Below are 23305 nucleotides of genomic sequence, written 5' to 3' on the forward strand. Positions count from 1 at the left end.
ACAAATTCAGGTCTCACTTGACCCTCTCCCAGCTCCCTGCCCACCTTCAAGCAAGTTCTTTAAGACAGACAAGAAATAAAACTGCATTATCACAATATACTTATGTTTAAAATAAAATAAATAAAATAAAATGAACTTAAATGGAAAGAAAAAACCCCACATGAATAATTAAAAGCCACATCATTTTTATATCCTGTAACTTTAAAACTGTAGTTGAGGGAGGGAAGTTATCATTCATTATATGTTTCATTTTTACTTAGTTAACCACCCCGACTCTCAAATCCAACCTCTCACTAGTTTGATCTCTGAATGTACTTTTGCATACCGCTCCAGCTGTGAATGTTACACACATTTGGCTTGAGTTTAAATATTTCAATTAACAGAGACAACAGGAGTTTGATTAATACCAAACGGCAGATTTTGAGCAATGTTCCATATAACTTGCTAAATTTAGCAATGAAATAAATTGGTTATGTAAGGGTAATAGGATGAGGGCTTAATACAAATCTCACTAGATATATATTTGTGATCAACTGCTCCATATTTTTGAAGGGAAACATTATGTCTCCCTCAGTTTTGTCATCTACCAAAATTTTGCATTTTCATTGCAAAAAAAAAAATAATTATCACATGATGAAGAAGACATGCTTATCTGTACTTTCTATTTCTAAGAGGAAATACCACTAATAAAATATATTTTAAAAAAAAAGAAAGCAAGAAAGAAAGTCTGAGATCATTAAAGCAAGGCTAGGTGCAAAATACATAGTTAAGGACAACAGAGCAAAAGCAGCATACAAAAATATATAATAAGCTACACTTACTGGTATCCTGTACAAGCTTCTTTTGTTCTACTGGTTTGAGGATTTATTGTAATCAAAGTATTCTAGAAGTTCTGTAACCCATTGTTTTATTTGTTTTCCTAAGAAGTAAATGCAAAACTCCAGCCCAGTTTACACATTTCATGCCATTTACTGATAACAAAAGTTTATACCTTATTGTCCCCTTGTACTTCTCCCAGTCTCTGTTGAAGCTCTCTAATCTCTTCTCCAAGATGTTTATTTCGATCTTGTGCCTCACTCAGTAGTTGAGCAAGATTTGCCTAGAAAAAGAGTAAATATCAGTCAGAAGTTGGTGCCTATGGAGAGAAGCGTTAAGTGGTGACTTAAAAGAAACCCTAGACTTACTCCTCATCTGCCAACAATCTTTACTTTTATTGTTGTTGGTACCTAGACTTCATGCTTCATTAGAGAGATAACAACAAAAAAAGAGTCATCAGGGTTCCTTTATCTTTAATGGTAGGAAATACATACAGCACGTGTGCATCCAGACTCCCAGAACAGTGCCAGTGCCCAAACCCCAAACAAGACAAAGTGAAAACATCTACACTAGTTCTGGCATCCTGGCTGGTGGGAAGAGCAAAATGCAGAGTACTTTGATAATATTTGCACAAAGTTGCCAAAATAATAGTTTTAAACTTGCATATAATTAGACAAAAGGCACAGCTGAGAAATAATTATGATATAATTATATTCCCTAATACTGTTTAGAGCAGATTCCTAGCCAGTAAAGATGATGCCAGCCAGAGTCCCTGCCCCTATACGGAGCTGTATCATGGATATCTAGTAGCGCAAAACTTCAAACGTGACCTGACTTGTGTTGTTAGCTACCATGTAGACTTCTAGAAAAACAGAGGTGAAAGCTAGAGATTAAAAACAAACACCCCATCCCCAAATAATCCAGGCCAAAAGCTGACATTCACATTAACCTACTAAGTTAGCAGGGTGAGCAGTCTCGTCTATAATTTTACAATTAAATTCTATCAGCTTGATCACTAACCAAAAAATAAGGCAATCTCCTTCTTTCCTGTCTACCATATCTGAAAATGAGCAAATACTACAGATAAATTTATTATATTTTTACCCTAAAAATATCTCACAAATCCACAAGCATTGACCCAGCATAGGAAAAGCCTACCAATGACATCTCTTTTAAGAGAGTTATAATCATAGTGGCTAAAGTACAACCTTTCAAGACATTGCCTATGGACAGCTAGGTGTGTCATCCATTGCCATAAATTAGAAAAGTACAAAAACAAATGAAAAAAGAATTTTCATATTTTCTAAGCAAGACTTGGTATAGCCCTATGAGTCAGTATTTCTAAGCTACACTTACACATACTGCCTGGGTTTGAGGCCAACGCATCAACTGACTGTTCCTAGTTCTCTCTCAGTACGTTAGGTTTAGTTTTAGATTCCCTACTTGCTGTGCTTCTCTTTCAGCTCCCCCATTTCTCTATTTGGTATCTTTCTTTTTCAGTCCTGCTCTTTTACTCAGTCATTCTCACCACCACTTGATAGTCTCATAGGAAGTTTTTCTGAGTTTTATCTTTAAAACTCATACACGATCAAACGAACAAGGTGTCTGATAGCCATTCCTGCAATCTTTCCCCTTATTTACTAACAACTGCTATTTCCACATGTCCTGTTTTATATTTAAGAGAACTACTAACATGTATATCAACATGAATATAGCTATGCATGCATCTGACCATTTGCAGGATTAGACTATAAAACTATTGTCAACTGGAACTTATGTATGCTGCTATATGAAGAAGATGGCTCCAAATTCCAATTGGTCTAAAAGAGCAACAGGTTCAAACTTTTAAACAGGAAAAATAACTTGAGAAACTGATATATCATACTTGATGATCATACAAGCCTAATTCACTGCTACACCTTCTGTACTGCTGGTGCTCTGAGATCAAAGGTTCAGAAGAAAGTAAGGTAAGTTTCCCACAGTTTTGGAAGACAGTAAAGTATTTTTTAAACTACTGATAAACCTGAAGACTGCAAATAAAGAATTTGGGAAAAGAGTGTAATAGCAAAAAACATAAATAGCCAATTATAGGGCCAAAATTAAGCTGCCTCTAACTTTAAAGACAGCAACCATTCAAGCAATGCAAAAAGTTCCTCAAGTATGCTTTGACAGAATGATTTTTTTTCTACGTTAAACAAATGCGTAATAGTCATCCATATATTGAATGAATCAAGGCACTTCAGAACACATTCAGTCAATGGTTTTGAGAGGTACTTCTTGGCTATTCAAAAGAAAGAAAACAAAGAACCCATGTTTGCAGGAAATTGTATTTAAACGGAAATATCTATGGCTACTGCTCAGATACCTTTTTTTTTTTTTTTTGAAGAAAGCTGACTTTCAATAAAGACCATCCAACCCCCAGACTGAGTTAGTTAAAAGGAACACGATTTGCACAAACCTCTCTGAAACACTTCTATTTATAAAGTCCCTTTTTATGAGGAATTTGAACAACTCCTAACACTGCAATAGCACATGTAATTTCAACACAATCTCACTAATCAGTGTTTACAGCCACAACACCAGGATTCTAGCAGTCTGTAGTCAAAACCTGGCTCCCAGAAACTGCAGAAAAGGCATTACCATGCCTATACTGAATCTTCTGGCTCAGATTTATTTCCTTTAAAACCATTTCTCTGATGCTGAATTTTATTTGTCAGTCATATAAATGACTTAACATGACAAAAACCTTTATACTCAAGACAGGTATTTTGGAAGAAACTTTAAATGAAGAATTTTAGACACCAAAATAAGACAGCCTCGATTAAGCATGCTAAGAGCATTACAATGAGCTAAGTATAGACTTGCTCCTTAATGCAAAGCTTCTATTATACTTCTGTTAAACTAGAACAACCAAGCTATGTCACAGAAGTAGTCTCCAGCAATTATTCATTTCCCTGGCTTAGGGGTTCCATACAACATATGATTTTGATTGTTCTGAGTTTTAAAGGTTTTGGCAAGACCTCATTGAAGCTCTCTGTTAAATGTGGATAGAAGGAGAAATATTTGATTTTCACAAGTGCTCTACTGGGCTTAGAGAGAGCCAGCCAAGAGGATATGTTGAACGACACCTGGACTTGCTACCATTTCTTTGGTATATATAAGAAAACATACCATATGGTTGAAAGATGATAAAACTAACAATGGAGGACAGGCTTCGTGAACATGTATTTTTTAAAGAAAGAGGAGAAATCTATGCAAGGAGAAAGGCGATTCATTTTCCACCTGGCAACTTCTTTTCAATATTCATAGAACAAACACAGAATTCACTTAGAAATTCAGGACAAGTTACTTCAGCAGACAATAAAGCTCGTATCATTTACCTGTGCAACAGAGAACAACTCTCTGAAAATTAGCCAAATTCAGCTTCTCTAGACTCAATTTCTTCAACAGCTTCTTTTGATTCTATGTGAAGCCTTAAAAAGACTCCTGTAACTGTCAGAGACTTTACTTCTTTCACTCGCGCTATTCAAAACTAACTCCAAAGTACTGATGAAGAGAGATTTCTGAGCCATGGGTAATGGGAGGGAAAGACACAGAGGTCTATACCTTTCTGCTGCCTCGCCTTGTCTTGCCTCTGCAACAACCTGCAGCAGTGGAAAAACTGTTTCTCCTACCCTCTCTCAGTGCAACTGTCTGTAATACTAAATAACAGATAGTCCTTCATTCAAGTCTCTGATTAACTGCCCGGTATCAATCTTTCTAGAGCTCTGTGCACCTCTGGCGATGTTCAGTTTCCGGCATGTATTCTTGAGCCTCTGCAGCATGACAAGCTATTTGTTTTACATCCATCTGTCACAGGAAGCTTGCATGTATCATAGAATATCTCAGGTTGGAAGGGACCCATAAGGGTCATCAAGTCCAACTCCCTGCTCCTCACAGGACTACCTAAAACTAAACCATATGACTAAGGGCATCGTCCAGATGCTCCTTGAACTCTGACAGTCTTGGTGCCATGTCCACTTCCCTGGGGAGCCTGTTCCAGTGACCGACCACCCTCTCAGTGAAGTACGATTTGAGTGTAGTCCAAACCCCCACTAAAGTACTAGACATAAGAAACTGTCCCCATATTCCTTTTTCCTCTGACCAAAAGCAAGCGCAACCATAGCCAATGATCCCAACAGAAGCTAGGAAGAAAGGAGGAAAAGTCTAATATGAGAGTGCCGAGTGGGAAGTGCCGACCTTTATTACATAGGGGAAAAGAAGCACCATAAATCAGAACAGACCAGAGAGTGAAAGATTCAATGGGATGGGATCACAGACATCTCACCCTTTTCTACTTAGACTTTGTTAAAATTTGAAAGAACATTTTTGGGATAGGAGGTGGAAGAGTACCTTACTTTTAGCTACAGAGGAGCATCTGAAACTACTGATGAAAATACCTATCAATATTTATTAACATAAGTCAGTGAATACCTGTCAGACAGCAACAGATCTTTGCTCACTACTAACCAATGACCCAAGAAGAAGGGGGGGAAGGGGGAGTGGGACAGACGGACAGACAGAAAAAGTAACTCCAACATCCCTGGCATTATGCACTATACTTGAATTTGGCTCCTTTAACAATTTTGCAAATCTAGCCGCACATACACACAGTGTTATTTTTCTTCACACCACTTTAAAAATGATGGATAGTAACACAGTCTTTAATATAGCTCTCAATTCTCTTGCACATAAATCTTATCTGACACTTAAAAAAAAAAAAAGAATTTAAAAAAAGGACTTTCTGCCTTTAGATACTGCCTGAAAAAGTAATTTGGCAACAGGGAAGAGGGAGAAACTTCCAACATACCTTTCCAGTTTAAAAATATTTTTAAATACAAACAAGCATTTCTATACTGCAGTTTACAGTCTTTTATCTTTCTTTCAGCCACACCTTCAAATAAAGAAGAACACTGAATTATAGGGCTGACAGAAAAAAAACCCCAACTTTGATGAAACATTAAGCACACTTGATGGGTGTGACTGATAGCAAATTTAATTGCAGTTTCTCCTCCAATGCATTCATATGATTGCAATGGCTGAATTAATACAGAAAAACCTGCTTTGCTTACCAACTATCACTCTTCACTCCAAGGCAGAAGAACTGATTATGTCCCCTAGCACTAGCTTCCTTATGATAAAAAGCAAAAATTATTGTATTTTTCTCTTTATGTTGAAAAACTATGTAGAGAAGACTTCTGAAATTATAGGTCCCGGGCATACTAAACAAAATACACTTAATATGGGTCATATATCCCCACAGAAAAACAACAGCAAAAAATTAAAGCCTTGCCAAGCAGCCACTTGACATAAAACAAGAGAAGAAGAAAATCCTCTCCTCCTGTGAGTACCTGCCGCTCTGAGAACCAGGCAGGAATCCCACCACAGAAGCACACCAGTCAAAACTTGACAAGGCTCTGCAAAACAAGAAACTTGCTCACACTGACACACCTTCAAGACACACAGCAATCGGAATTTTTATAGACCTAATGGAACCAAAAAAGCCATTTTAGCAGTAGACAAATAAAATTAATACTTTTTCTCTCCTTTTCAACCAGTCTTCTGTGTGTTAGTTTAGTATAGTGTTGTACAGGACCAAACACCACCAAGCCAGACCTAGAGCATTTGCTGAAGGCTGACAAACAAATAAGGTTAGCATCAGCTACAGACTCCTTTATGAGGCCAGTTTTTGCAAAGCAACTTGTTAACATACATCATAAGCAACAACCGAGGGTGTCAGTATGAATAACCAGTACCGTGAGAAGTTACTTGGCAGAAATTCCTTCATTGTGAAGGTTCAATAAAGTACTTCGGTCCCCCCATACTTCATATAGGCATCAAGTTTTTGTTAACAGCAGATGAACATAGTGAAAGAGAAATGATTAATTTGTCCTTTTACAAAGACTACTATACTAGGATAGAAGGAAAGATTGTTTCATTGCCTTGTTTTACCAGAAATATTTTAGCTGCTTTGAGATCTTGAGGGCAACTTAAACTGCTGAGATAATGCACAAAAAGAATCAAAATCCCTTAAACATTTTGAGTGTTGTGACTAACAGAATATTTATCGAGAGTATTCAGGTGCAGGGGTGTGGACAAGTGTCTCTCTATTCTATCAAGGTAACACACAGCAACCAGAGGAGAGATCGTTGTACACATCAGGTCTGAACAGCGCTCCAAATTTTAAAGAGGGACTATCACATCTATTAGAATCAGCATTTCTTCTCTCCTAGCCTCATGTTTACTGCAGAACCTACGTGTTGAAGAAACAAGTGTCACTTCACAAAGCACAGCTCTTAGTGTGGCTAGGTTTTGCTTACTGCCACCTGCTCCTATCAACAGAACAGCGAATTTCAGTGTGCAGAAACCAAAGTCTCTCTACCGGCTATGCTCTCAGAGCAGGCACATTTTGAAATCCACGGGAATATTGCTCTCTGATACACTGCAAGGGCAAATGATCTCACTGTTTTCCATCTGCTACTCCACACTATGGGAGTCAAACACATGCACATACAAACCAGAGTAAAGCGCGCAGGTCTAAGTTTGGCACATGTGTAATGTTCTTCATCTTCAAATCCTCTGAAGAGAGAAGGAAATCACATTAATCTTCACAGCCCCCTTGTGAGATAAATACAAGATGATTGCTTACCCTCTAGTATATTTTATCTGAAGATTTTATCTCATAGAACTCTGGATGCAGCTTTTGCACCTGAGCACAAGACTAGCAAAACTTCCTGAATTCATTAATTAACAAGAAATAGTCACACTAGTAATTTTTTCTGATGATGTCAAAAACAGTCATAACGTAATCCCTGAAGTTTGTTTCAAAAGTGAATTCTGACAGCTGAGTACATTAAGCTAGAAGCTGGAAGTGGGAGGTATCAAAATAGGTCCATCTGTGGTATGTCACAAAATACTCCTGTCTGGAACCTCCGGTCCTTCTAATGTTCTGCTTGCCCCAAATGCCATACTCGTGAACTTATTCATCGGCAGAAGTCAAGCTGTCTGACCAACACCTTGGTGAGTGGGTAGTATGCTGCTGTGATGTCAGTGATTGCTGAAGCAGTCAGAGTCTTGGTTTGAATGAATCACCTTGGGACACGTACAGATAACTATAACAGAGTTAGGGACCACAACCTTCAGGAAAGATGCACACAGGTTCTCTGATGAGACTTTTTGCTCGGCAAAAAGAGTAGCTATCAAGCTGTGCTCTATACTAGGACTATGTCATCATTATTTTATGAGGCTCATTATTAGGAGCCTCAAAGAGGGTTCTATGACCATGGGACCCTCTCTAAGGCTCAACAGCTGCTTGGAAGACACAAGATCCACTTGACTACATGAGGCAAAAGCATCTTTTCCAACAGGCTGGTCAACTTCATAAGGAGAGCTTTAAACTAGAAATTATGGCAGAGAGAACAAGGAGGCTTGGGATAGGGTAGGCAAGCCAAGAGCCTGGGATGATGGCAAGAGAAGGGACATAGCAATTCACAAAGCAACTGAGCTGAAGTGTAATTCCTTTGAGCACAGGCACGTAAAGAAGGAAATGCCTGTAGAACAGCCTCATGGGGAAAGCTCTCAAGCCTGTACTGCGGAACCGGCACACTTGGATGCCCCTCAGAGGTCTCTGCTCTAACACATGCAGCACAGGGAAGAGTTCAAAGTCTGTGTGCAGTTACAGGGCTACAATCTCACTGGGATCATGCAGAAACAGTGGGACAGCTCACACAGCTGGAGTGCTGTGATGGAGGGATACAGGCTCTTTAGGAAGGACAGCAGGAAGGTGAGAAGGGGTGTTGCCCTTCATGTGAGAGAGTAGCTGGAATGCATGGAGCTCTGCCTTGGGACAGGTCAGGAGTCACCTGAGAGCTTCTGTGTCAAGATTAGTGGGCAGATCATCACGTGTGCTGTTGTATCAGGTATCTGCCATAGACCTCCTGATCAGGAAGAAGTAGTTGATAAGGCCTTCTTCGCATAACTGGAAGAAGCTTCATGCTCACAGGCCCTGGTCCACATGAGGGACTTTAGCCACCCCAATACCTGTAGGTATCTGAACACCACCCCCTCCCCCATTTTTACTGTGGGAGTGGTCAAACGCTGGAACAGGTTGTCCAGAGAGGCTGCGGATCCTCCATCCTTACAGATACTCAAAACCTGACTGGACAGGGTCCTGGGAAACCTGTTCTAGGTGGCCCTGCTTGACCAGGGGGATTGGACTAGTTCATTTCAAGAGCTGCCTTCCTGCCTCAACCCTTCTGTGATCCTGTGATGTTTAGCTCCATTTAATTTGATTCCTCATAGATTTAAAATACAAATAGAAGCCCTCACAAGTGAACATATGCATAGCATCTTTATTCTTGACACACAGCCCTGTTATCTCCAACTGAGTAGTCTCCCTGAGATCAAATTAAACAAAGCGTATTTAGGACTGTGGCCCAGCACAGTCATTTTCCTAACCATGCATTTTACTTCACCTTTGTTTAATCAAGGGATCTCATTTGTATTAAAAGAACTTCCATTTCATACAGAAGGTCAAAGGATTCAATGATCTGTTATCTCAACAACAAAGCTTCTCCCAAACTGAAGTCATACTGAAAATTTAAGCAACGTAGACCAAAATAATAGTCAGTGTAAATCAAGCTAGAAATCCCATCTATGTTTTTTCTTTAAGTTTCCCAGCATGGCAACACTGTCCAACAGATATCCAGTATTCATTTGCCAATGTCATAAAAATGTTTTGTATCACAGCAAATGCATATAAACAAACACCACTGTAGAATGGTAGAATTTCTATTCATATAGGATGCACAACAGAGGCTCTGTAGACAAAGCAACATTTTAAAATGCCTTTCAAAATGGGGAGTGTCTATTGTTTACCATCTCCAGTGAATTTTAACATCAAAATCAACTCTTCATTATTTCTATCCTCCTGAAACACTTCACCCCTCCATGACTTATCCAAAAATTACCCTACACCTGACACCACAAGACATTATAAAACTACCTTCAACCGCACCATTTAATTGTGAATGTTTGGTAAGAGGGGCCAGGGAAGCACTGACAGCTCACAGGCTGCGATAACAAGACTAATGGTAAAACACCTACCGCAGGAAAAGAGATTTCAGTAGCACAGTTTCTCATTTTCTGCTTTTGTTGGTTGGCAGAAGGTGGTGATACACATGGACCAATCTTTGGATTATGTTAGAGATGTGTACCACTGCACACACAGCCTTGAGAGGGAAAATCCTGCAGAGCACTGCATGTTAAGATACCTTTAAGTAACACCAATTTTACAAAAACACATTCTGAATTAACTGCTTGCTGATAGAAATTACCTGGTTACATGATACTTCCAAACAAAACGCGAAAATTCTGTGTTGCAGAACAGGGAGAGAAGGTACAGTGTGGAAAACACACGATTTTAAGAAGTCACAAAGCATAATTGATAATAAAGGTGAAAAATAAAGAGATGAAGGAGAAGAAAGTAGCAATTCCAACCCACCTATTACATTTAAGATTCTAGATTGTGATTTCAACAATAATTTCTCAGTTGTGGTAAAGAAACGTAACAGATAGCAAGTTGTTCAACACATGCTTTCATCTCATTTCCGACCATGAGAACAGCATGCACTTTTGTGTCACACAAAATTCATTATAGGATCAGGGTCCCTGATGTGACTGAAGTCACAAACTTCTCTGAGCAGGCTTCCAGGCAAAAAGAGAATGGGAAAAGTGCAAGAAAGCACAGAGAACTTTGCCCTTTCTTAGATGAGAAAATGCTAAGAAATGTACATACAATAATAATGGGAAAATATTCATAATTTTATTCTATTATTCTTAATGCATTTCTCAAAGCAAAACTATACTCTTCTTCAGAAAGGTTGCCCTAATTACTCCAGATTATCCACCCTGTATGCTACAGACACACTTCTCAGGAAAATGAAAATTCAGGAAGTACACTAACAGCCTATTACTGTACAACCTAAAGTATATATTGTCCTTGAGGGAGACCTATAAATGACCCCATTTGAGAACAAGATTTTCTTTCTTTCACTGTTACCTAGCACAAATACATAACTTCCTCAGAAAAAAAGACTCCTAGCTAGATTATTAAAGGGCTTTCCAGCCACTTACTATGGTAAGATTTGCCAAACTTAATATAATCGCAGCTTCTGAATTTAGACTAAATTTTGCTAGTTTTTTTAGAAACAAGTGTCAGATTTATTTGTTTTGAAAGATGGAAGATCAATTAGAACACCATCCCTGGGGTGACAAATCTCCCTTCCTACTTATCTCTGTAATGACCCATATACTGCATTGGTTTTTTTTCTTTTAATTGTATATCCTTGAGCTCCAATTTTAGTAGTCAGAATGCACTAACATATACCTGGCCATAAACTTTTATTGGAACTCTGTTGAAATAACAGAATTTCAAATAAATTATGCTAAATAATGAGGAACTGAAATGATTCTACACTGAGCCACTGACTTCTTGGCAGCTATTTGCTTAAGTGCCTGAAGGAGTAATTATATTGCCTCTGAAAGTTTAGTTTAAAACAACTAAAACCCTAAGCCCCTAAAATTTTAAGAAAATAGCAAGAACTACATGCAAACTTCCAGGGAAAGGCTGATGAATAAAACTTCTGATCCATTAAGAGAATGCAATAACCATGTTTTAAACATGGTTAAAAGACTTTCAGGACTAGCAATTACAGTAACAATTTTTGTTCTTTTGGGTTGTCCTCCTCTCCCTGCTCACACATTGTGTTTTGGGTGCCATTTTTCTCTAAAAATTAAGATAATTCTAAGATGTGACAACCAACACTCCACAACAGGGATACACTACATAGATCTCTGGGAACAAAAAAAAAGCGAGCAGGCAAAAAGTTTTTCAGGGGAACCATAAAATGCAATTACCATTGTTCTTACCATTTATAACTCATAGAGCCCAAGCGACCTGGGAGAGTACCTAATGGAAAACAGTACTCACAACAATAAATTAACAATTATGGAACACAGACAATGCATTCCCAGATTGCTTTTAAGTATGAGAAGTTCTGTCACAAAACCATTTTAGGACTCAATGCAAGAAGGATAAACAACAAGGAGAACAATCTCAAGTCTCCATACACTGACCAATTTCAGTCTCAGGTGAACATAAAAGCAACAGCCATATATTCTAATTAATGATAGTTCAGATATCTCAGAGTGAAACATGTTTAGACAAAAGCACAAGAAGCCACAGTTTAAAGACTGAGCTTTTCAACAGACAGAAATGCTTGCTTCTTACCAGATTTCTTAGTTAATATATTCACACTTTTGCAAAGTACTTCTGTAGCAGATAAATAATGTCAACTGAAAAATAAATCCTACCTGTTTCCTCTTTTCAGGCGGAAGGGATGGATCCCCATCCTACAAAAAAATGGACGTATTTTACTGGCAACTTATTTCTGAAGCCAGCAACTATATTAACTTTGTAGATCAAATTTTAAAACATGTATTTTAAATAAATGTTATCAAAATTGTTTCTAAAATACTGCATCTTGATTAATACCAGTAATATTAATTTCAACTAAAAAAACTGTCTATGGCTGAAGATTTGTTTACATTTCTAGAACAGCAGGTCATTACAAATTTATGTTGCATTATTTTTCATAACGGTACATTAAGTTGCTGTGGAATAATAATACTGCAGTCAGTTTTTAAATGGAATTATGACTAAAACTAATTTCCTCAGAGCACGCACTGTCTTTCTGTGTCTTATATAACAGGCACTACCTCATCAATGCAGAACAAATGAGTAATAATATGATCAGGGCTGTACAACTGCAGGACTACTGTAAACAAGTACCTAAACATTTTTACAGCAGTCATTATGGACTTTTCAGGTTTTTCTGAGGTTCACCCTTGTCCCCCAGTTATACAGTATTCATAAAGAACAACCTACAATCAGCTCCCGATACTTCTTTTTCAGAGACTGGTGTCGTTCCCGCAACTGGTTGGCCATAAGCTTGTACTGGTCTCTTTCTTGTTGACAGGTGTCCAGCTCTTTTGAAAGGATTAGCAATGCCTCCTTTTTACTTTCGAGCTTCCTTTTGCACACCAGATACTGCAGAAGAGAAAAAAAACGTAATTGTAACAAGCCATTTCTACCACAGCCAGTACTGGATTCAAGAGGCTGAAGTTTTTCTCCAAAAAGATGGAGGAGGACTGCATGAGATCAAAGTCTGTCACAAGTCATCTTAACTTATTAATAACAATGACGGGAAAGAAATCTGTTGTATCAGAAGCCTGAAATCCATTTGTAAGGCCACACGCTCACCTGACCACCGTGAGTTAGAAAAAATCAGCAATTCAAGTTTCTCCTCTTTTTCGTCATATGCAATAGTGTGAGGAACCTCACAATTTGACCCGCAGCCCTGGGAAGGCTGCTGGAAGGAAGAAGCCTTTGCAAACTCCCTTTTCTACTTGCATCCACAATACCCAGCTCTCAGTTAGCAACCAGCATTTCCCACCTCATTCCCCCTTCCCTCCTCCTCCTCCTCCCTGCTACCAGCAATGTCCTCTGGGCTCAGCCTCCCACCTGGACAGTGAAACAGGACCACATTACAGCAGAAGGGGTAGCATGAGTGGCAACCAAAATTTACCTTGAGTCTGAAACAATTACAGTGTGATACCCTATCGGCACAGGTAAAAGAAACTAATTCAGCTCTGATACTACATGCATGTGCTTGTTGAGTCAAAAGAATGGGAAATAATGCAGGAATATTGCAAACACCTGAATGGGGAGGGAAGGCAGAGGTGAGCCTTCCCCTCCAGCCACTGCCTCTTATGTGTAGGGCTCATGCACAAAGCAAAGCAGAACTTGCGAATCTTAGCTGTTCTGCTTCATTGCCTTTCCCCACTGAGAGGAAGAGAGAGTAACATGTATGTCATCCTTTCCTGCAGTGGCTGAATGTTACCTATCAGAAGTTTTAGGCAACTTTTTTCACTTAACACGTTCAATCAGCAGATTCTTCTCAACCATCACTTGACACTCCTCATGCTAAAGCATATATTTCTATTTCTGATATTACTCACATAAGACATGGCACTAAATACTTTCTGAATGTGCTCTGCAAGAGACCAAGTATCACAGCAGTCATGAAAACAATTTATAGTTTCATTATATACTCTGACAAGAATACTTTGTCATTATGGGCTCCTGCACAAAGCAAGAGCATCAGCACTTCCATACTGTTCAAGTCAGTGCTGTTCTTTGGGACAAAAATCATTACTTGTATGTACTACTTGCTTGGAATTGACTTTGTTAACCTTAATTTCAAGTCAATGAGAAAGGGAAAAGTAAGTTTGGTATATTAGTATGGCTAACATTTTCCAGAAATGGTACACGCTTAGTTGCAAAAAAGCAGGAAGGGAATAAGAAAAGCAATTCCAAGAAGGATTTGAACTCTCAAAAAGGACACTTCCACCTTGGATTAATTTTATTTCTGGCAATACTAAAGTTGAAATCCTGCCATAAATTTTCTGGATTATGATGCCTTGGCATCAACAAAGGCAAGCGTACCTATGTACTTATGTCCTTACTGATACCTTACACAAATGTCAAGTCCCCTGATAAAGCACTGAAAGGTATCAGAAGCTAAACTTCAATATTGTCAGCAAGTGATTATAGTGACATGGTAAACTGCTTTAAACTTGATAAAATAATTCCTTCCCTTACAGTGAAATATATTCCTCTCACAATCACTCTCCTTTTTTTCCAGTTTCATCTCAAGTCAGTCAATTCTAAAATATGCCTTCACTAAATTGTTTTTAAATACTAACAGTCTGATACAGGAATGCAAATAAAAATGAGTAAAAGCAAACCTCACAATCACTTCAAAAAAAACCAACAGCCCAAACCCCTGAACCAAGTAGCCTGTCCTGTTCCTTTAACCACCAGGAAGAACAGATATGGCCCATCCAGCCAACGCCTATGTGGAGCCAAACAGCCTACACAAAGTACACGGTGGGAGGGGAGCAAAGCTTAAACATTGTGCCTTAGGACACCCACATCACCAGCGGGTGCCTCCGAGCCTTGCCATGAGTGCTGGTATACGAAACAGTGTACGAAAGGGTGGGAAGCTAACTGGAGCATGTGGATAAGACTATAAAAAATATTACTTGATCACGCAGGAAATGCAGACCTAGTGCTGTATTGGCTTTGTGTGGCAAGGTTTTGGTAGCGGGGGGGGTTACAGGGGTGGCTTCTGTAAGAAGCTGCTGGAAGATTCCCCTGTGTTTGAGAGAGAGCCAATACCAGCCGGCTCTAAGACGGACCCACCGCTGGCCAAGGCCGAGCCAATCAGCGATAGTGGTAATGCCTCTGGGATAACATTTTTAAGAAGGGGAAAAAAAAGTTGGGACAGACAGAAACGGCAGCCGGAGAGAGGAGTGAGAACATGTAAGAGAAACAGCCCTGCAGACACCAAGGTCAGTGAAGAAGGAGGGGGAGGAGGTGCTCCAGGCGCCAGAGCAGAGATTCCCCTGCAGCCCATGGTGAAGACCATGGTGAGGCAGGCTGTCCCCCTGCAGTCCATGGAGGTCCACGGTGGAGCAGATCTCCACCTGCAGCCCAGGGAGGACCCCACGCCAGAGCAGGTGCGTTCCTGAAGGAGGCTGTGACCCCGTGGGAAGCCCGTGCTGGAGCAGGATCCTGGCAGGACCTGCGGATCTGTGGAGAGAGGAGCCCACGGAGCAGGTTTTCTGGCAGGACTTGTGACCCCGTGGGGGACCCACGCTGGAGCAGTGTGCTCCTGAAGGACTGCACCCCATGGAAAGGACCCACGCTGGAGCAGTTCGTGAAGAACTGCAGCCCGTGGGAAGGACCCACACTGAAGTTCGTGGAGGACTGTCTCCCGTGGGAGGGACCTCACGCTGGAGCAGGGGAAGAGTGTGATGAGTCCTGCCCCTGAGGAGGATGAAGCGGCAGAAAATATCATGTGATGACCGTAAACCCCCATCCCCGTTCCCCTGTGCCGCTGGGGGGGTTGGTAGAGAAATCCGGGAGTGAAGTTGTGCCCGGGAAGAAGGGAGGGGTGGAGGGAAAGTGTTCTGAGATTTGGGTTTATTTCTCATTACCTTACTCTGGTTGATTTGTAATAAATTGAGTTAATTTCCCCAAGCTGAGTCTGTTTTGCCCGTGATGGTAACTAGTGAATGATCTCTCCTGTCCTTATCTCAACCCGCAAGCTTTTTGCTATATTTTTCTCTCCCCTGTCCAGCTGAGGATGGGGGAGTGATAGAACAGCTTTGGTGGGCACCTGGCGTCCAGCCAGGGTCAACCCATCACAAGTGCTAAACACATCTTGCTTCTGCCATGAGTCACAGCTCTCCACAAAGGACACACTCAAAGCATAAAAGAAGGCTTCACCTTTCACAGCAGCACTGGTGGGGGCAAGGGAATTCTCCATTATCTATTAGGTTGAGGATAATGAACCATAAACAGATTGTGGGGACTGTTGTGTTCAGGGTCTAAATGAGAAGGAATAATGATCTCCTCCTTGTTTAAAGTGTATTTTAACTTGATGAATTATATACTGATGATGTGCCATACAGAAGGAAGGGGTTGGCATCTCTCATCAATGTACTGTTTGGATTTCACTATAAAAATGACCACCTAGAACACTTGTTGAGGCCATTTTTGCCTTTTGCATATATTGACTTTCCCAAATAAATGGGATAAAAATAGTAATAATATACAGTAATTTGTTTCCATGGGCTTATGGTACAAGAAACAATAAAGCCACAGCATTTTTTGTGGATTTTGATTATCCAAAGGAGCTATGTTTCCAATTTGCATTACCATTTTTGAAGGAAAAACAAATTATACAAAGACAGACCTCAAAGAGCTTATTCAATATATATGCTTCTGAATGTTAAAAAAAAAAAAAGTACTAATAACAGCCATAAACTGACCTAACAACTGTACACCAGAAATGATTCTACTCAGGGAAACAACTGAATCCCACCAACAATTTCCCATATATGGACAAATAAGTGCAGCAAAATTGGTATGCTGTCAAAGGAACATAGGACTTTAACAGTCTTTTTAAAGCAATGCAAGCAATAAGGAAAATTTTCTCATATAGTCAGAAAAAGCATTCAATAGATGATTCTGGCATTCATATAGAGATTTCTTCCTCTGCAATTGAAGGAAAGCCCACGTCTCACACACAGTCTATCAGTGAGACAAACAAGTGAATTCTGTTATGCACTATAGTTACTACAAAATATTCTTATTGTCTTTTGTTTCTTTTTAATTGATGTTCCAAAATAATCTTTTGAGTTTAAAAAACAAAGTAAACCAAGAACCAGCTGCTATACTTTCAATTTAAAAGCTACAACATACAACTTTTCATATCTGTCTAGTGACTTTTATCTACCAATTCACTGTTATCTGCAATAAAGCAAATTATAATTGCTACAAGGAAGATCATAATAATTAAAGGAATATATATGACATCCTACATTACTGCCTGAACTGCTTTACAGCCAGATAACTACTTTAGTAAAATTGAGTAAAAAGAGACTGACATTACAGGAGAGTGTAACTGCTCCAAGGTGACCCTCTACATTGAACACTTACTATTTGTCCATTGCTATTTTTAGTGACAAATCTGGATAGATCTCATTAACGACACCGTAGACATGGTCTAATAATCTGATGAAGCTGGGACACTGTCAAGGTTTTAGACTTTCTTTTTTAAAACCAACAAACACATCAAATTCATATCACAAAATAATTTCTTTTAAATTGGAGCTAATTACTGGCTTATACTTGGGTATTTAATGGGAATTAGTGCCAAGAAGGAAAAGATCTAATTTTCTGAGGGTAAAAGCAGAGATACTATCTCCAAACTGTGCTTTGGAATCACTGTGGATCACATTCTGTGTTCTCTCAACACTCCAGGACCTAGTGTCCTCCTAAATGCCGATGGGCTACCACATCGTATGTGGGTCTGGAAACCTATTGTCCACCATGCTCTCAGAGAGACCATGAACTCTACTCGCTATCCCTTGGGCAAGAGATCCAACTGCTACTGAACTGCCTGAAGTTTTATCCAATTTCTCCTCACTGTACTCTCGGAGGCAATTTTGTTGTGGAAATGACAAACTGAAGAGTCCCAAAATGCATTGCAATGTCACTATTCAGGGTGTTTGTCGACTGTGTTTCAGTAATGTTGCTCCTCTTGACTTCAAATTAAACTGTTCAACTTATCTGAAAGAGTCAAGCACTCAAACCCAGAGAAATACACAATTACTGGCTATTTGCCTGCCATCTCATTTCACGTCCTCATCTCTGATAAAACCTGAGACAATGCAGTGTCCTTGGTTTTATCCCACAACATCAATTCTGCTTTTCCTGCTGCCCAACGCTTGCTTCACTAGCTACCTCCTGACTGCTGAAACACAAAGCAGGCTGGTATCATTCACTGATGATATAAGCGACATAAGCAGCTCCCCAGAACACCACATCTTGTCTTGATGACAATATTACACCACATCATCTTCACTGGTCTTTTAGGAATGACCATCATTTGATTTGATTAGTCAAAATAACATTGTTTTGCAATGTGGCCCAGCCCTTAAAAGTTTTCTACGCTGCGCATCGGACTACATTATTAATTTCTCCGTGTTTGTTCCTCAACATCCCTGTGGGTGTCTTAGTCCAACCTGGAACATGGAAACATGAGAAGCAAACACTTGTTTTGTTGCCTGAAAGCCCAGCATGTAGGTCCCCATAGCAGCTCTCCCATAGCTCCCGAGAACTTCGGAGAGCAGTAAGTCACAGTGTCAGCTCTTCTAGTCTTTCCACTTCCTTTTCCAAATGACAAAGCCATTATGATGCCAACCCAATCACCTAGGGACCTCAGAACATCCACTCTGCTTTGTTCTTCCCTACAGTCACTGGCATTTGCCTGTGTTTAGAAAAGCTCTGAAATCAGTGGCTCCAAAGCCTGTTGTGTCCCCTCATATAAGTTTGGTGAATTACATTTCACGCTCTGTTTGAAAAGGCAATGTGACAGAAAGTTAGAGAGATATTATAAATGTGAAAATCTCACCAAGTTTCCTTCCTCTTCTCTCTTGTCCACATAAAAAAAATTGTGCAACCAGTGGGAAAGGTATGCTCTGCCAATTACAGGCAGGTTAGGTTTCTCACTCATTCAGAATTCATGTCTGGAACATTTAGCTATTTCAGCTAGAACTACTGCTCAGTAGTTGCGCCTTTGATAAATAATTCCCCAAAACTCTTTCTCCAAGTTTTAAGTTGGCAATTACTAGGCGAGGGAACGCAAGAGCAGAAGCATACCACTTCCCTCCGTGGTGCCGAAGACCACACACAGTTAATAATCAAGAAATAGCCTCTTGAGAATGACAAATTAAATGAAGACTAAATTTCTTCAAACTAATTTTAGGAGCCACAGTCACATATGAGTAGCTGTAAATAGCATACAGTAAATGCTCTGATGTGTGGGAGGTGACAAGGAAAAGAGAAGCACTTTGACACTGGATTTAATTCTAGAAGTTGGCAAATCCGAGGGAGAAGCTAGCAGAAAGGACAGAGGACAACCACTCTAGTCTTACGGGTTTCCTAGGAAACCTTTCTTGCTTCCAGTGGAAAACACCGCCAAAAGTACATGTTGTCCAAGCAATATTAAATTAGGACTAGTGCCAACTCTCAGTGAAGCGAATGGAAGCACACTTCCTGACCTCAGCAGAAAGGGGACCACACTTGTAGAAGTCAGCTCTCTAAAGCAAGGACAGAGATGGTCTTGCAGATCATGTAAAAGTGTGTTTTCCCTACTGCACATGATCTCCCAGTTCTGTTCAACTCATCCCACCAACCCAAGATCATGCTACCACCTACTCCTTTCTCCATCACTGATTCTGTCATTATCCTCAGATCAAATGATTCCAAGACAGGTTACGTGGAATTCAGGCAAAAACTGAAATCACACCCTTCTCCACAGCAGAACACACAGAGTTGGAAGCTTCTACAACCTTTCAAAATGAAGCCCCGAACTACCCTCGAACAAAGTTCATATATGGTGTCTTTCATTCATATTCATGGAATTTAGTTATGTTCCATGTCCCTTATAGAGACAGGAAAACAGAGCCACTAAGGAGTTGACTCACATGAGTTTGTGTAAGTAAACAGCTTAGCATATCCATAAACATGGCTGTCAGGCTAAGAAGTAAGTATGGACATTTGAAAACACTTAAAACCAAACAAACAGAACTCTGCAACCAAGATATTGGTGACCAAAATTATTTTCAAGAATTCTGTTCTCTTCAGTGAAGAGTACAGTATAACCACCTTTCCGTGACTGCTTTCTAGCAGTGCACTCAAAGCAACTAATAACTCTCACACTTTCCTCTTTTCACCCTCTTCCAGATGGAAAAGGTACTTTGTTTGCACCAAGGATTGGTTTGGTTTTTTTTTTCAAATAAGAAACATTCAAAGGCGTGTTCAAAAGAATGGGCTGTACTCTTGGGATAGTATTTTGAGATTTATGAAGATCACTTGTTTCCAGAGGACTTAGGCCACCATCTCAGTCCAGACAGCAAGAAAGTTCTTGCTACGGCTCAGTTTCATTTGTGTCAAACACGCAGTTATTGACCAGGTCTTCACCCTACAGCTCTACACAGGCTTTTAAATATCCTAAACATGGGTCATTCAGTGAGGCAAATGTTAGACAAAAGCCCAGACTCCAAGCAAAAATCATGTGGTAACCCAACAGAGTACTTTATATATATTTGTCTACCATCAATACTTGAACTCAGCTAAAGAATGAGCAAAATTTATGTGGATTCTCACTCCTGAAGCTTGTTCTTTTGCATTCAGTTTGTGAGATTATCACTGGAAATAATGACTTTCTGTCCCTTCAGTATTTGCTAAGTTGGCTTTGTCCCAGTATTCCTTCCTACGTCATCCTATTCAGGGTTAGTTTAAAGAATGTTCAAGGTACATGTGGTGCAAAGATTGTTTAGAGTACCAAGTGCACACTAGACCTGAAATGTATATCGCTGTAGAGTAAGTGCAAAAATACATAAACACGGAGGCAAAAGAACAAGCAACCAGTTGGTGATGAGCATAATAAAAGCAGAGAAAGATACATGAAAGGATACAGAGCAAAAGGCACTGAAATGGAACAAAAGTCGAAAGGAAAAAAAGAGAGTAAATACAGAAAAAGACTGGAACACACAAAAACCCCCAAGCATTCTTTTTATCTAATGAAGAATGAAAAGCCAAACAACAAAAATATACAGATGTGTGTACAAGTGTACAAGGCCCAAAAATACATCCGACCACTTTTCTCAACATCTGCAATACCAGACTTTTAAAAATATTACAGTTGCTTTGACAAGTATTTCAATTACTCCTAGCTTTCAAATTTGGAGGACTGACCTCGTGGAAATGAAAAAGAATATGACCATGGATCTCAACCCACCAGCTTCTGGTCTTTTATACCAAGATTTTGAACCCCATTCTATGATTTAACTGTCCAGCATCAGCAATGTGAGAATGTTCGTTTAGAACTACCATGTCTTTTCCTGCCTGTGTTATCTTATATTTTGAAAGCACTTCAAAATGTTTACAAAACACATACGGAACAAAACTTAAACTACCTAGCAGACACTGAAGCTAAGAGGCCTGGAGAAGCTCTGTACCACTGTGGGATACAATAAACTGGAAAAACTTATTGCAAGTTACTTCAGAAGTTAGAGCCACTTTCTCACAGACCCATTAGGATGTTGGAGTTGATGGGTAAATTGCATGAATTTAATCACAACAACCAAAGGAAGAGGAAGGCAAAAGAGGGCAGCCTATACCCTGACAGCATGTGCTACAGATTTCATGCAGAAAAACAGGCTGTAAGCCTGCTGTGGGAACAGAGAGAAATGAAGGAAAAATGGAATACAAATCACTAGGCCTCTAATTGTTCCTGAATAAAAAGGAATTATATGTATGGTTAAGTATTTGCAAGAATGTAGCTTAGCACAGTCATTAAACTTCACTACAATCAAGAAGCTCCTAAACCAGAAGTAAGCGTTCAATTTCAGGATTGAGTTTTTAGGTTAAATAAAGCAAAAGTAAAAAAGTTCCAAAGTAATTCTAAATGACTTTCTAAAGCCAAGAACAGGGACTTTTCCTTTGAACACACCTCATGAATTGTCTCTCTCTCTTACCCTTCCCTGCTATGTGACACCACCCTCACCCCCAAATAAAACTCCATTTGGGAAACGAGATGTCAGATGCAACGCTGCACAATCAGGATACTACTACAAGTACACTTTTCACTTCTTTCTGGATTATTTTGTGTGGATAGGTAGACTCCAATTCTGAATGTACTGCACTAGCACAGATCTGGGCCCCCACACACTCCTGCTGAAATCACGGGGAGAACCGACAGGTTCAGGACCCTGAACTCATGCGTCTTTTTGACAGGTCAGGGCCTTAAGCCATGCCTACATAATATAACGGAGGCAAAGCCCTCCTGAAATCAGAGGAATTCACTCATGTGCATCGTACTCTAAGACAGTAGACTCAGTCAGGTTGACCTAGGCCCATGCCATTTGCACAGAAGTTTTGTTTGCTAGCTGTAAACATAAATATACTGTTTTTATAGTTATGCAAAATTAATGCAATACAAAGCGCAGTGCGAAGATTAGCATGCCAACCTACTTCAAAACTTTGCGGTTCTGCCTATTAAACAGGCGTGACTTCGATGCTACACTGACCTCGAGTTGTTCTGAGTCTGGTAACTTACCCTACACGAAAATGTGTACCCGTAAACGCTGTGGATCTTTTGATGCAGACGTAGCAGATAACAAAACTTCCTACTCTTGTATTCCAAAAATCCTCCACCTGTCGAAGCTCGTGGCCACTGTGCCATTACAGACTCTTCTCCCATTGTATAAATGACACCACGGGTCTCGAAACCCTTCCGCTTGCGACTGGGGTGAAGTAAGAACACAGGGCGTACGCCCGAGGAGCGAACCCCCGGGAGCAGGCCCGTCACCCGCGCTGGCTGCCGCGGCAGGGCCGCACTGCTGCCCGACCGACCGACCTCCCGACCTCCCTCCCAGCGGGCAGCAGCGCCAGGCCCGAGGCCTCTGCCCCACGGGCCACCGCCACAGGTGAGCCCCCGGCGACCTCAAACCAAGGGCAGCCTCAGTGCCTAAACCCCCCCGTTTCTGGCAGCCACGCGGCATTTAATACAGGCGAGAGGTTCGCAGACACGCGTCCCCGGTACTCAGCAGCCGCGCAGGGGGTCGGGGCCGGCGGCGTGAGGGCGGTTCGTGGCGGGGCCGCGCCGCAGGGCAGACGGGGCCGTACGGCTCAGCCTTGCCGGGCTGCAGTTCGATGTCCCCCCACCCCCGCCGGCTCCCCCTGCTGCCG

The 23305-nt window shown here is 40.4% G+C and overlaps 1 protein-coding gene across 1 annotated transcript in view; it reads right to left on the bottom strand.

The window, feature by feature from the left end:
• Positions 1–23305, bottom strand: part of CCDC149 (coiled-coil domain containing 149) — a 53912-nt gene that overhangs the window by 28787 nt on the left and 1820 nt on the right. The window contains exons 2-5 of the mRNA XM_010576891.1: positions 13371–13438; positions 12803–12964; positions 12229–12267; positions 992–1099 (exon numbers count right to left, since the gene is read on the bottom strand). Of these exons, the coding sequence (XP_010575193.1) occupies positions 992–1099; positions 12229–12267; positions 12803–12964; positions 13371–13438 (377 nt within the window). The remainder of the gene's footprint in view (positions 1–991; positions 1100–12228; positions 12268–12802; positions 12965–13370; positions 13439–23305) is intronic.

The sequence above is a fragment of the Haliaeetus leucocephalus genome, unplaced genomic scaffold, assembly GCF_000737465.1.
Source record: "Haliaeetus leucocephalus isolate CR32 unplaced genomic scaffold, Haliaeetus_leucocephalus-4.0 Scaffold545, whole genome shotgun sequence".
NCBI lineage: Eukaryota > Metazoa > Chordata > Aves > Accipitriformes > Accipitridae > Haliaeetus > Haliaeetus leucocephalus.